Raw genomic sequence first — 15982 nt, 5'->3', positions numbered from 1 at the left:
ACATCGCGGCTGTTGAAAGGAGAACATCAAAGCATCCATTCTACTGCATTGTTCGGGCACGACGCATTTCTCTGCAACCTGGATTTAAGGTACTTTGGTTCAGCAGGCCCAACTGGGCCCCTGTAGCTGGCCCGTGCTCCATCGCAGTCAGCCAGAACTTTTAATTTTGTCGCAGTCCAGTGCGACCAGATATACCCAGTTGGCCCTTCTCGCTTCTAGGTGCTATTTTTTACAGTTTATTCTCTAAAAATTAATAACTCAATTTCTATTTATTGGATTATTGTCATTTTGGTCTTGTTTTATTTATTAAATTAAGTTTTATTTTTCTAACCTGCTGTGTGACCCTTCTTGTGTGGTGTTCACTGTGTTACTTTTTTCAAATACTTTACACATTGACATCAAGTTAAGCCTGACTGCTCTGTGCGAAGATACCAGATGGTGAGCACAGGTTAATTTGGGGTTAGCTTGTGCTTTACCTGGACAAGAATTGTGGTTGCTGCTTGACCAGAGTTCACATCTCATTCAACCTACAACACAATTTTTCACACTTATGTGCCATTCAAAATGGTAACTTCAATCCATCTTTCCTTTAATCTAACAAGTGAATGGCTGAACCTAAAAGACACTTAGGGCCAGATTTATACTTTTTGCTGCAAAACTGCGCAAACGTAGTTTTGCGGCAAAAAGCATAGCGCCGGCTTGTGCCATTCCACAGTGCCAGCCAGATGCCATATTAAAGGAATGGCTCAACCCGGCGATTAACTTTGGCTAGCGTCTTACAAAAAGACGCTAGCCCGGTGGTGGTGGGGGTAGGGAAGGATGGGGTTGTGTGTCAAAAAATGACAGTAGCTTGGTTAGAGGCAAAAAAATGCCGCTAACCAGACTAGCACCATTTCCTGGCATACAACCACCAAAAACATGACTCTTGTCTTCGGAAAGACAGGGGTCATGCCCACCAAACCAACAGCCAGCGCAGTGGGCAAGTGTCATGCAGGGGGCCCAAAGTTAGTGCCCTTGATGGCAAAAAAAAAAAAAAAAAAAATACTTACCCTACTTAACTGGGAAGGGGTCCCCCATCCTCCAGTGTCCCTCTGGTGGGGGTGGAGGTGTTCCTGGGGCTTGGGGTGAGCACTTGTGGGCCCATTACATGGCATTTAGCCATGGAATTGGGTCCACAGGTCCCCTAATGCTTGGTGTGACCCACTGTTTGCGACAGAAAGTATAAATCTGACCCTTATTTGTTTATTGCCTTCCTGGCAGATATCTTAAAGATCCCTGTTTCTTGGTTCACTGCTATCAATTTACAGTCCCATCATGAAACGTTCTCCTTACTTCAATAGTTGGCTCCCTTCTGCACCTACTCTTTCTAAGGGATTCAAGGATGTTCAGGAAGTATGCCAGATCGTCCAGACCTTTGGATCGATAATCCACCTGAAAAAATCACACCTTGCTCCATCTCAGAATCTTCACTTTATTGGAGTGGTGTTCTGGACAAACCTGGGACACGTTTTTTCTCACTCAGTCAAGAAAAGAAAAATGTAACTTATTGCTGACGTTGTTGCAGGGAAAGAAGTATGTGACAGCCAGAGGGGGCTGTGGGCATGGGGGAAATGGCTTATATCCTGTTAGTAGTTTCATGGTATCGAGTGCCATCTGCAGTCTCTAATGCAGCATCTTCTGACATACTGGAGCCCATACTTAATGAACTACAAGAAATACTTCCTGTGACATCCAGCATCTGTCAAGCCTTTTACTGGTGGTTCCAGGGAACTTGCCTCTCCCAAATCATCCTGACAACAAATTCCAGCAACAAGGGTTGAAGGGCAATTGTTGTGAACTCCAATGCTTGTAAACCATGGTCACTGGTGGAGGGGGACCCTGATATCTTCCATTTGGAAAACATTTGCAGCCTTTCCGCAAGCATTTTGAAACTTCAGAGAGTTCATTCGGGTCAGGTGGTATGTGTCAGAGCAAACGATGAACAGTCAATTAAGAAGCCTGCTCTTAAAGAACATTGTCAACAGTCCTCAGAACATGTTTTTAGCCATCCTGGCTTACGAGATCGTCCACTGGGCAGAGAAAAATCACTTTTACAACAATCTATCTTCCAGGGAAAGAGAATGGACCCGTCGAATACCTGAGCAGCGTGTTTTCTACCTTGGTGACAATGAGGGTATGCCCAATAGTGGTTTCAGGAGATTGTGTTCACGTTTGGTTAATCATAGATAGATCTGATTGACTCAGAGACCATCACTCTTCTGCCAAGCTTTTAATCTTTGATTTCTTCCTCGAACAATTTGGGAACAGATGTCCTGTCAATTGATTGGCCTAAAAACCTTGCTGTATGCCATCCTTTCTGTTTTGGGGAAGGTTCATGATAAGAAGGCCAGGATATTGTTAGTGCAACCATAATGCACCAGATGTCATTAGTATATGTCATCCTCCCTGGATATTCCCCGTCTCTCTATCCCCTTTACTATCTCAGGTTCTTTCTCTGCCATCTCTCAAACTTTTTTTGTCTGGGGGTTGGTTCTTGAAAGACTAGTTCCAGAAACCAGGTGCTTTTCGTCTGACGGAGCCTCATGCATCCAATAGTCCTAAAGGCCACAGACATTAAAGCCTTTTTCTAGACACTGGGAAACCTTTAATCTTGGTGTTGAACGTACACTTTGCAGACCTGTTTTTATGATCCACTTAGTCTTATCCTTCCTTTCTAGGTGACATTCTTTTTTTTACAACTGTTTTTATTGATTTATTGTAACAAAGCAACTTGCAGCAATTACTAGAAAACTTACTTCAGAACAAAGTCATCTGGAACAACTACATTGCCTTTTAGTAACTAAGAAGCCAGTTGCTACTAATAATCTGGTGGTCCATCGACTTTCTTACTCACTAATAAGGCTCAGAATCGTCTTTTGAGGTCGGAAGTAACCGGCCTGCCTACAACCTTGTACAGCGTGTCATGTACGAAGGACCAGCTTTGCTCTATGACCGACAGTCCCATATTGTGTAGTAAAAGGTGATGGTGCTATGTTTGATTTAGAAAAATGTATTGCGCATTGATGATTTTAATGGTCAATTTTAGTCGTAAATGATAAACTAATATGTTTGTACTTGAAACGAGTTTCTCAAAAGTGTGTTTTAATGGGTTGTACTTAGGTCTCATTTTAATTAAAACAGCTATATTAGTTCAATGGATGTGACTTCTACCACTCTGTGTCATTGCTCCTTCATCTACCCTTCCGCTGGAATTTTTGTCTCTCTTGACTCTTTTTTCTCCTCACGGGTTTTACCAAACAGGAAATAAATATAATTTAGGGCTATATATAATTTTTTCACAAAACGCAATGCATGAGACACCTTGCTGCGCTGTGTGAAAGGTAAAGGGAAGGAATGTGCCATATCTATCAAGATACGGTTCATTCCTGCTCTCTCCTTGCGCTGGTGCACTTTTGGCTGCCTAGCTCGAACGCAGGCACCCTTGTACCACGGCATAAGGGGCCTGCATTGAGACCTCTTCCTCTTTCTCCATGTAATGAGGAACACACCAAGCGTAGAAACAGGAAACGATGAGAAGAAATAAGGATATCTCTCCTTGATACGCCACCCCTGGGAAGGAGTAGCATTTGGATACATTCCCAGGTTTACCACTCGTGGTAAATCTGGGAATGTGCCAAAATCCATGGGTGGATGCGTGTGAAGACCCACTTTCCATCCATGGAATGCTTCCGTGGGGCAGAGGAACTCAAGGCAGCGACTTGCACTGCCTTGCATTACTCCAGATTCACCAAGCCACCCAGGGCAAGGTGGCCTTGCGTTGCTTCGTAAATTTCACCAATGTTTTGCATCACCCTTGCGTTACCTCGCGCGCGCAAGGGTGACAAAAACATTGATAAATATGACCCTTAAGGCTTGATTACAATCTTAGCAGATGGGGATACTCCATCACAAACATGATGGCTATCCCCTCTGCGGTGTTATAATCCCATTATATCCTATGGAGATCGTAATACAGTGCACAGAATATTCATCACATTTGCGACTAAGTGTTCCATCTGCCAAGATGGTAATCAGGCCCTTTGTGCTTTTCCATTTTGTGCATGCAACGTGAATGAGCTTCTTCTATTCAAATACTGATATGACATATTACTGTATGTTTTGAAGGTCTCTTCCAATGTGCCTCACTTGTGGGATAGTACACTGGATCTCCTGTATGGTCCATTGTCTTCTGAATCTTGCATTTTAATTGAACTATGACCGTGTGTTGGTGAGGCTGCATGAAGCTTACTTAGAAAATAGGATAGTAATCATATTCTATGAATGAAGCTAGTTTCTGATTTGTCAAATATTGATTCTACCATGTAGAAACTGCATCTTAGCTAATTAGCTAATTTTCTATGCTAACACTTTGTTAAAAATCCCTTGCTTTTGAGGGTGAGCCAGAGATTTTTTTACTTTCCTTTGTGCTGTTAGGGATGCTGTCTGACTTTTACTGGTTTAAATGCTCATTGAGACTTAGGGCCTCAATATGAGTTTTGCGGTCCCACCACAGGACTGACAAACTCACAGGAAGGATGCCACTGCCGGAGGGTATTGCAATGTTCCCACAGGGGTGACCCAATTTGAAATGGAACCAATTGAGGTAAATAGTGATATTTTGAAATTTCAGGGTTCCTTGAATATTGGTCTTCATTTCTGATCATTGGGGTACAGGTTTTCACTTTAATAAGGGTACGCTTTACCCTCCCCCTCCACTCACATCTCAAACAATGAGTTCCAAACCTTGCTTCATTTTTCTTAGCCTATTTGGGCTATAATATTATACCTTGTGTAAGTACATCAGTTGGATAAGTCTTCTTTGGACGGACACAGTTTTAATTTCTGCCCAGTCTGCACGATCCAAATCCTCAAATTATTGTATTAATCTTTCCCACAATTGTAGAAGGGGGTTTGTGGGATTATTGACCTTTGTGTGATATAACTCTGAGCTGTCCATTTCATATAGGCGTGCTATTGTAACTTTGGATGCCAGCGAGTTGTATTCAGGCAGGGCTGTGAGTTCACTCCATGAGTATCCTCAAAGTAGCAAAATTGCAAATATCAATAAAATTGTGTCTTTTGCATGACAAATGTCTCTGCTAAATAAATGTGCAAATGAGTAAGGTGATGTGTTGATACTAGGCTTGACTGTTGCCACTCTAAAAAGCCAGTGGGCAATCAAGTCCTGTAGGGGATTTAATGTCCTTCCCATAAACGAATTAACTTCTAGGTTGCTTGGGAGTTTTTTGCAGAAACCAGTTGTGCATTCTTCAGTGTCTCTCTTGTTACAGTTGTTAGATCTAATATATCAGTCAAAGTGTTGTTTTTAGTGGCCAAATATTTGTGTTAGCTTGTCTGAGATTTGGGAACTCTCCTAGGCTAAGAGCATAAGTTAGTTTTCTTCCAAACGTTCTCTCAGTATTCCACTGCACCCAGGATTTGGTTTTCTTTCCTTCTCGAAAATCTATGGGGGTCATTCTGACCCCGGCCGGTGGCAGAAGCCGCCGGCCTGGCTGGAACCGCCAGAATACCGCTGCGCCGTCAAAAGACCGCCGCGGGTATTCTGGGTTTCCCGCTGGGCTGGCGGGCGACCGCCAGAAGGCCGCCCGCCAGCCCGGCGGGAAACACCCTTCCATGAGGATGCCGGCTCCGAATGGAGCCGGCGGAGTGGAAGGGGTGCGACGGGTGCAGTTGCACCCGTCGCGATTTTCAGTGTCTGCATGGCAGACACTGAAAATCTTTGTGGGGCCCCACGACACCCCATACCGTCATCCTGTTCCTGGCGGCCAAAACCGCCAGGAACAGGATGGCGGTATGGGGGTCGGAATCTGGAGGATTCCCCAGGGCAGCGGGAAACCGGCGGTACACCGCCGGTTTTCCGTTTCTGACCGCAGCTGTACCGCTGCGGTCAGAATGCCCAAGGGAGCACCGCCAGCCTGTTGGCGGTGCTCCCGCGGTCGTTGGCCCTGGCGGATTTTACCGCCAGGGTCAGAATGACCCCCTATGTCTGTTAGATGTGCACAGGGCTCTTTCTAATTATTTCCAAAGGTCTTCATCATTTCCCAAGACAAATGTCTTATTTGTTACTTACTAAGGGACAATGTCATTCTTCAGCGACCTTGAGTAAATTGATCCACTTGGGGTGAAGGGCGTTCGCTTACCTGGGCACAGCCGGGGTGCTCAACTAGAGGTATTGCTACTTCCGGGGAAGCTGTTCAAGAAACCTTTCGGGGGGATATATACATATTGTTGCCGCTTGGGCCACTCCCTACACTTTCAGGTTACACTATCATATGCAAGGGCGTGAACATTATAAATTTTGCCTCTTGTGTTCCAAGTGCCGTTGGCTCATACATTTTTTGTGTTCATTCTTTTACAAAAAACAAAAAATATAAAATAAAGAGGCATGAAAAAGAACTTGGCAGATGTCTGCTTTCTTCGTTGGATGTTACTTTACCCTGTGACTATTCTGATAGCTAGGGTACAGCTTGTCTGGTAAGCAGTGCTTTAAATGGAAAAATAGAAGTGCAGGTACTCTGTACCAGAGTACCTGCTTGTTTCCCAGAAGTGCCGGTACTCTCCAATTAAAAGTATTACGTTTTTCTTGAGATATGCCGGTACTCTCCCTCTCAAAATAAAAAAGTGCCGGTACTCAGTACCGGAGAGTACCGGCCCATTTAAAGCACTGCTGGTAAGGATGCCAAAGATGGACGAGGAGGTAATGACCCGCTTGCTTACTGGTAATCTTTATTATTCCAGGTCATAGCGCTCCTCATCACAGGCCAGATTTTACATCCCCCCTTTACCTGTTGTATTGTCACAGGGACTAGGATAATTTTTTTATTCTTGGAAACAGGAAACCATTATGAGGTAGTTTGCATTTTATTCCTGTGTAGGGGGTGAGCATTGTCACAGGAAAGGCATGATTGGAAGCTTTGCTGATTTCTCGGGCAGGACTCAGCTGGTAAGAACTTTGACGAGGAAGACTAGGACTCGGAGTAATGAAGATCACCAGTAAGTATCCAGGTTCAGTACAAATAATATACAAAGGGAAGCTTTGGTTCCTCCTCCATATGCCATAGTTTTTTGGAATGTTTGTGAATGTCACAGTCATGTCCATCTCCAAACTCTTTCCCACATTGAGGCAGAGTATTTTTCTGGTGCTCATGGTCTTGAAGTGGCAGAGATCACCTAGCACTATCATGGATGAGGCTGCATGTGTTCTTTTTTAAAGTAATATCCCTGACTGTAAAGTGATATTTGGTGACAGCGAAAATTGAGATTGTGAAAGTGCATTTCAGTCACCTTCCCATGAACTAAGGCTCATATTTATACTTTTTTAGCACCGCATTTGCATACATTTTTGTAGCAAAAGGGGCGCAAACATATAAAATATAATTGTATTTTGTAAGTTTGTGCCACTTTTGCATTAAAAAATTACACAAATGTGGCGCTAAAAAGTATAAATATGGGCCTAAGGGCCAGATGTATCATTTTACACAATAGCGATTAGCTAATTGCAATTTTTAGCGAATCGCAATTAGGTAATCACTATTGGAATGTATGAAACTCCAGGAGTTTCATACTGTGATTCGCAAGGGCTCACAAATCGACCTACCTCACTAATATTCATGAAGTAGGTTGCAATTTGCGAGCCTTTGCGAATGGCTACAATCACAGGGATGGTGGCCTGCAGGACTCAGCAAACCACCATGTCTGTGATTGCTTTTCGATAAAGCAATCTTTTTTTTAAATGCAGCGCGTTTTCCTTGGAGGAAAACAGGATGCATTTAAAAATGAAAAATGAAAAGTTTAATTTTCATTTTTTAAGAGTAGGTAGTCGTCCGTGGGACCACTGCCTGCTCTTAAAAAACATTTTTGCATGCATTCACAAAGGGGAAGGGGTCCCTTGGGGAACCCTTCCCCTTTGCGAATGGGTTACCTTGAATTCCTTGGGAACTTGAATTCACAGTCACAAAACAATCATACATACCTCTGCGATTGGGTATTAGGAAGGGATGCCCTTGACACGCCCCTTCCTAATACCGAATCGGTATGTAGTCGCAAATCCAATTTGTGATTCGGTAACAAGTTACCGAATCGCAAATTGGACTTGTTACATACCAAAACGCAACGGCCATTTGCGATTGCAGAAATGTTTGATACATCTGGCTCCTGGTCACTTAGGCCAGGCCTCAATTGTTCAAAAAACAACCCTGGAGAGTGAAGGCGGCTATGGAGCCCAAAATTTCCAAGTTTCAGTTTTGGTAGGTGGGCTTTATAACTTTAGGATCTAGGAAAAACCCCAGCGTGACGATACTCTCAAAGACCTTTAAATCATTTACCATTCTGGAGGCCCATCTCCTGAATCTCTTCATTGTGCAAGTCCCGGACCAGCACATCACACTTCCTTTCATGCCTCACCTGTGATATGTATAGTAATAGTGCAGCTTCATGTTTGTACTGAATGCACTACTTCCTCTATTGTACACACGTACATTTTTTCTGTTACCCACCTAACCACCCTCCCTTTCTCCTGTTAAACCTGTCCTAAGACTTCCTAGGGTTCTGCTTTCTCCTCCACTGCCCATGCTGAGATGCTCCCGCACTCCTGATGACACACTGCTGAGATTTAGAGTGATCTTTAATAACCAATCAGATACATAAGCGAATACAAGAGTCTATGGCGAGTCTGTGTACAAGGCGCAGATGTGGAAACACTGCAGTTGCTGTCCAATGGGTTGGCAGACACCACCGCCTCTCATTTTGTTGTGCAAGATTCCGCACCCCTGCCCGCGCAGGGAGTGCGGGTACCAATTGTAGAGCAGGCACATGGTGACAATCACTGGTATATTCGGCATCTTCTCTGGCTTTGTGGCATATGCGAAAACGTGGTTTGTGCGCTGCACTCCCACACTACAGAACACTACAAGACAGAAGGCGCGCAATAGAGCTTGTGATGTGTAGTATTTACTCCTGTGAAGGCAAATGGGTACTTTATCCAACAAGTACTTCAGGGAGAACAGTCTCTCGCCTTATATTTGTGGCATACACTTGGTGCAATCACTGCACATTCTTGGTTAATGCTCAGTACTCCAGCAGGACCACAGGGCTGTAAAAAGAGGAGGGAAGGAGAGTGCAAAACAGCCACCACTTTTCTCTTCGAGAATATCACATGATGACGCAAGGACTGGGAGCAGAGGGACAAATCACGTTGACACACGTAACGACTCCATTTCCGCAGCAGAAGAGGGCGTGGCCAATTCTCATGTGCCAGGCTCTGCAATACAAACCTGTCCGGAACCATGCATGTGAAAATCCAAGAGAGTCAACTAGTGGGGGTGTTTCTGAGTGCAAATGAATTGCTCATACACTAGTACATCATAACAAGCCAATGACGTGATGAAGGGAGCATACGATAGGCATGTGTATGTGATTGTGTGAGGGCCTGGAAGGATGTGATACTCGTGTGCCTGCAAGGCAGTCTCTTTTGTGTGAACGTAAAGAAACTAAGGAGTTATGTGTTTGTACGTGTCCATAGCACATATATGTGCAGAGCTACTTAGTAGAGCTAGTCCCTTGATGGGATCTGGATAGGAGTGCAGAAAACCTGCCATGGTCATTGAGCCTTAACTCTGAATTCAGAGCTGCAGCCATGCTTGTTGTGGTCAGATTCTGGACAGTCAGCTGCGGTCATATATGTTGGAACCAAGATCTGGAAACAAAGCTCGAATTGACCGTGTTTGGATTGGAACCTGAATACAGAGCCTCGTCCATGCCTGTTTAGCCAGCCTCTGGATACAAGGCCTCAACTATGCTTGCTGTGGTCAGACTTGAATGCAGAGCCTGTATGGTGTTTGCTGGCGTCTCTGATATCACTCCTGTGAAGATGGTGGGGTGGGGTGGTGTTGCAATGACTATATTGGCAAAGGGAAGGTGGTCGTAGGCCTCCCCATGGCCTCCATCATGCTGCTGTTTTTGAGGAGGCACGATGGTTAACAATACTTTTGCTATTTTTCTCCAGTATTGAAGGTCCCTCATGGGAGTCCAATTGAGAATATTTAGTTGCAAGTGTGACACTTGTCAAAGTCATTTTAGGAAACAATCAAATCCCTCTAATGTGAAGCACGTTAAAACAGCAATACAGAGGACTACCCTGTGCAGTTTCAGGTTTTTGGCAGGGGGTATGTGGTGACTCTGGGAGACAGCCAATATTCGTGTAAGTGTAAGAGATCACTGTATCTCTATCACCCTGTTATCCCCAGCATGCTCCCAATATTCCAAAAACTCTTAAACCTCAACTACCTAACATAATTTATACAACACTGCTCATCAGTCCCAAAGCCCTCCCTAATTTACCCTATGTACCACCACCGCTCCATCCTCGAGCACCCTGCCATCCATCCATGGGCCTCTTTGAGAGACCACTACCCAACAATATCCTCAGCCTTACTCATGCCAATCATCATGTAGCACTAGCCTATCCATCCTTAAGCCACACTGATCTCCCCCCAGCCTACGTCTGCCCACCTACATATAGCTGCATCCCTTCAGCTAAAACCCTCACCCTACTCTCTATCTCCATGTGTACCACAATGCAGTCCGTACTCCCCATCACCATACAGACCACCGGCTGAACATATACTCACAACCACCTATGCCATCCGGATCTTCTCCCACAAGTCTTGCTTCTTTTCACCCTCCATGACTCCTCTTCCTTATCCCCTACAGCACCCCTCCTCACCGGCCAATGAGCCTACATCTTGAAATGCAGTCTTGAAAGACTCAATGTGGTGCCATCTGCACCACTTAGAGTCTTCTCCTTCCTCCACCTTCACCCATCATGCCACTTGGAGTTTTTATACCCTTACACCTTTGTCATCCAATTTTCAATTTCTCATTCCACCCGTATGCTTCAGCTTACAGGTCTCTCTTTGCTGTTTCTTACCTCCCTCAATCTCAGGCTTCTCAGTTCCAGGCCAATCCCATCTTACCACGTCCTGTTATTACCCAATACCCAATCCATAATTCTAACCTAGCCCTCTCAGATGGCATCACCCTAAGTCTACTGCGCCCTTCCCCATCTCTACGTATTATCCTGCCATTCATGATTTTATAGCTCAACTGAATCCCTTGCTCCCAATCTGTTGTTTTGTGGAAAGTTGTAAAAACAATAAAACGTTTATAAAAATGGAGAGTTGCGTATTCTTATCAACTTCTTCAACACAGATACCCACACTGTAAATCAGAGTTCAGTTACCCCAACATCTAACCATCCCCACACCCCACATATAGGTCAGTGTTAGGTAACACTGGTCCTGTGAATCCCCTATTCCTCTGGTGTACATTTATAAGCCCGCCAACTCTGAGCTACAAGCTTTCATGCCCTTCCTCCTTCCCAGGGCCTGGAGTTGTGTGGCACAGGTAGGTCAGCCTGAGGGGTAGTATGGGGTGTCACTATGGTAGTTGTAATCAGGGCACACCTTCTGTACCAGCCTGTAATCTGTGCTATAGAAGGAGATGTAGATGCAGATGACTTTGAAAGGCTGGGAGCAGGTCCAGGAGACGCGGCTCTGGGTGTGCTCGTGGAGGCAGGTCTTGGAGGGGTCATAGGTGCACAGTCCCGTCTTGGTGGCCCGGTCTACTTTCTCGTACTCTATCCTGCAGTTGAAAACCTTTGACTCCTTCGCCTCAATATACATCTGCTGCTCCAAGTGAAACTGCACTGCCTTGTTGGGTGGAACCAGGCTGACAGTCACATTGCCCATTCCTGTAGAATTGTGTCGAAAGTAGACGCTGAACGTGCCGTTGCCATGGTCCACCACTTTGCCAGTGATGAGGAGGTTGAGTTTCACAGTTTTGATGTTGGAGTAGAAATCTCCCCAGCCAAACAATTTCTTAAACTTGGTAGTCTTAACGATGGGACGCCGCCTAGGACGTGGACGTGGCACCTGGCTCAGCTCAGAGAGGCTGCCAAGCACATCCCAGAACTCTGGAGAGTTGGAGAGAAGCTCAAGTAACGTGGTGTTCTGAAACGGAGGCTGTACTGTCCGTGATTTGAGGGCCTGGACCCCCCTTTTCTTTTGCACACGAGGTCTGGGCCGAGTTTCATTCTCAGTAACTTCTTCATCTTCTGAGGTATCTTCTGGGCCACAGATGACCTGGGTAATGAAGAAAGAAATCATTAATATAGAATGAATGCACACTCACTGATGCAAAGGCATTCAAAGATTTCTACAACTTTAAAAACAACCTACAAGTAACAATAATACAAATGCATTCTCCTACCAGCACGTAGTCATCGGTTCTTATACATATGCATGCACACAGGCATACACACACACACGCAAACAGATGGACATAGCAAGATAGGCACATAGAAGACAGTCACACAACAATTGACAAAAAGAAAGAGAGGCATAGACACACCTCTATTAAGCACGCTCTTGATCCCTACAGGTCAGAATATCTCAGCTGATACAGCTTTATATAGTATGAAAGCATCTCCAGGAATAAAGGAGCAAGTAACACATCAAGACCAGCCATAAGATGTAGGTAAACCACTGAAAAAGTGAAAGTAATCCAATTTGGACGCATAACATCCTGTGTTGTGTATAGAGCAGAAAAGATAGGTAAACAGTTTTAATGAGACCACTGTAGTGTCCTCCCCAGCCCAGGAGAATGTAGAGAACCAAGCCACACACGGAGGTCTGTAGCAGACATCTTTATTCCTCAGCACATGATCAGACACTGCACTCTGATTACGTCATAACCCTTAATAACCACACCTTAACACCTCCCAGTTAGTTACATAAATCCTCTATTGAGTCTGTCTAGATCCACAAGGGTCCTAGTGCGCGTAGACTCATGACACTACATCTTCCCCCTTGTTAAATAAAAAGCACAAACAACAATTACATTATATTTCTCCAACAAGTTGTTGAGGCGCTCGCAACAGTTGACCAGGTTGAGTGGTATGAGGTAGTTGAAAAGCACTCTCACTGTGCACAGATGCCACCGGTTCTGAGGCTTGATCGGGACTTTTAGGCGGGGGTCACCTCATTCATAATTGCAGGAGCTGATGAACGTTGAGGTAGGTGCTTACAATGTGACGAGTCCTGTGTGATTCGCTGTCCGGAATGATGTTCCGTCATCATGTGTCATTTGCATGTCACCACCTCAGAGGATTCACAGCAAATGGAATGTCTGTTTTCCGCTTTTGTTTCTGTTTGATCAGGATCCAGTCATCTCCATTGAAGACTGTTTCCTGAGCTCTTTGAGGCCAGTCGGCATATGTTTTCGTTTTGCACTTTTGAGAAGTGTCTGTGACACAGACCTTATTGGCACTCAAAGATTGGTCCACTGTGGCAGTTTGGTTCCAATGGCTCTCCCAAATGTCAAGGTGGCAGGACTCTCACCATGGTTTAACTTGATTCTCTCCAGCGATACTCCTTGAATGACCCTTTTGAGGGTACCTATGATTCGTCTAAAAAAACCATCCCCTTGGGGCCACAGCGGTGTACTCATTTGATGGTTGACATTTGGTCTGACCAGAAACTCCTCGAATTCTTTGCTATTGAATGGCGGACCATTGTAAGATTTGAGAATGGTGGGTATACCCCACACTGCAAAGATGTCGTCCAGCCTTTTGATGATCTTGTCATGGGTTGTTAATGATAGTTCTTCTACTGAAGGAAAGCGGGAATACTCATCAATGACTACCATGAGATGATGTCTCTTTCCTAAGGGCCCAAAGAAATCAACTGCAACTTTTTCCCAAACCTGTTCAGGAAGATCAGACGATGTCAATGGCTGCTGCATTACTTTTGGGGAAAGGCAGTTGCAAAGGTGGCATTCTTTTAGTTCTCTCTCAACTGCTTCTAAGCACGGGAACAACACTCCTAGGGCTTTTTTGGTGGCTACACTGCCACAATATCCTTCACGGCCAAGTTCAATAACATGCTGTCTTAGGCTCTCAGATATTGATGATTTCTGAGCCTCTCAATACAACACCTTCCTTGTCATGGATAGTTCATTCTGTATGTTTTTGAATTTTTTAAATTCAACATCGTCAGCAATAGGTTGAGCGCTCCTTGTTCACAATTGAGTTGAAGTGATGTCTTTGAGGACAAGCATGTTCTTATCAGCCTTAGTAGCAGCAATAATCATCTGTTGAATGGACAGGGCTGCTGGCGTACTGGACTTTAAAGTGTAGCTAATATACTTCTCAGCCATTTTGGATGATGAACTGTGAAGATGTAGTGGTACTCGTGAAAAGTAATCAGCAGGGTTCTGATCTTTATGTGGCTTGTATACAATGGCAAATTTGTACTCTTGCACTCAGAGCCCTCACCTCTTAATACAAGGGGGCATCTTGGCTATCGGGTTTCCAAAGATAGTGAGTAGTGCTTGGTGATCTATAATGATAGTGAAACGTTTTCTGCAAGGAAACACATGAAAATGTTTGCAGGCCCACACTACAGCCAAACTCTCTTTCTCCTGGCTGAGAATACGCACATTCTGTATCAGACAGGCTTCGACTGGCACAGCCACAATGTGTCTCTGAGCGTTCGGATGACAATTATTTTGAGCAAGGATTGCCCTCAGCTCCACTGGGCTCGCATCTACTGTGATCTCAGTATGTAACTTGGGGTCAAAATAGGCCATCTCAGTTGTATTCTCAATCGCATGTTTTGTTCTTTTAAGCTTTGATCACATTCAGCAGACCACTGGACAGGGACATTTTGTTTTGTCAAGTCTCTTCATGGGGCATTCACTGCAGCAAAGCAACATTTTTTGATGTAAAAGTGGTGCAAACTTACAAAATCTAATTGTATTTTGTAAGCTTGTACCTTTTTTGTGTCATAAAATGACGCACATGCGGTGCAAAAAAAAGTATAAATATGAGCCTGAATGACTTTCTCAACATGCAAAGAGTCTGAAAGACAGCCATCGATGACTGAGGCGTATGGCTTCTTCATCATTAAATTCACTTAACTTGCAGTGTTTGATGAGCACCTCAAGTCTTTCAACCAATGCATCCATTGTTTCACCAGCTTTCTCTCTTGCTTGATTGAAAATGTATCTTTCATAGTTGACATTTGGCATTGTATTGAACTTGGAGCCCAATGCTTCTTTGATCTGACGGTACAACACTGCATCAGTCTGTGAGATTTTCTTCAGCACTTCTTTTACTCCGTCACCGGCAATATTTTTTAAATACTTAATGATCTTTTTGTCATCTACTTCTTCTAGGACATCTATGAAGTAATGGAATGTCTCGATCCATGCGGGACATCTAGTGCCAATATTTTGCTTTTTGGCTGTGTTGAACCGCAGTGGTAGTTTCAAAACACAGCTGCATCATACTTTGCGCTCTTTTCTACTGCCGTTGACAGCATATGCTGTTCAGATGGCTGCTGCTGGGCTAGCGTGTAATCAGATGGGTGGAGGGAGGAGTGAATGCAGGTTTTTCATTGTAGCCACAACAGAAATTCAAATTTATTTTTTTCCCACTGAATTTGTAAAATTCGGATATAAATACTCTACTGGCTTTTTGATAGGCATTTTGTAACACCAAAAAGGCTAAATATTTACATTACAGTTTTTTCATATTACTCCGGTTAGATTGTCCGTGTAATGGTGTGAGGTCTGAACTGAGTTGAGGGTATGAGTTAAAATGCATAGCTAAAATGAACTGGTAAATACATGTTATGTAAAATATACACAAGGAATTGCCAGTGGACATGCTGTGTGTGTACTTTGCACAGAGCATAGTGGGCGACTGTGTGGTTGAAAAGATGTTTCTCATACAAAACGGCGTTTATTGCTAGAAGCAGTGGTCGAAGTGGGCGGGATCGGAGGGGCACGGTGTGCCCCTACTTTTCTGATATATCAGAAACCGTTCCCCTACTTGTTTTAAAAACACAACTACCCGGGACGG

The 15982-nt window shown here is 44.3% G+C and overlaps 1 protein-coding gene across 1 annotated transcript in view; it reads right to left on the bottom strand.

Moving 5' to 3' along the window:
* Positions 1-8665: 8665 nt before the first annotated feature.
* The window catches only part of NXPH3 (neurexophilin 3), a 116528-nt gene continuing 109211 nt past the window's right edge, over positions 8666-15982 (bottom strand). Inside the window, exon 2 of the mRNA XM_069237795.1 lies at positions 8666-12200. Coding sequence (XP_069093896.1) covers positions 11469-12200 — 732 coding nt within the window. The 3' untranslated portion in view covers positions 8666-11468. The remainder of the gene's footprint in view (positions 12201-15982) is intronic.

Source organism: Pleurodeles waltl, chromosome 6 (assembly GCF_031143425.1).
Source record: "Pleurodeles waltl isolate 20211129_DDA chromosome 6, aPleWal1.hap1.20221129, whole genome shotgun sequence".
NCBI classification, from domain to species: domain Eukaryota; kingdom Metazoa; phylum Chordata; class Amphibia; order Caudata; family Salamandridae; genus Pleurodeles; species Pleurodeles waltl.
Note: the sequence above shows the minus strand (reverse complement) of the source record. Positions and strands in the feature narration are given on the sequence as shown.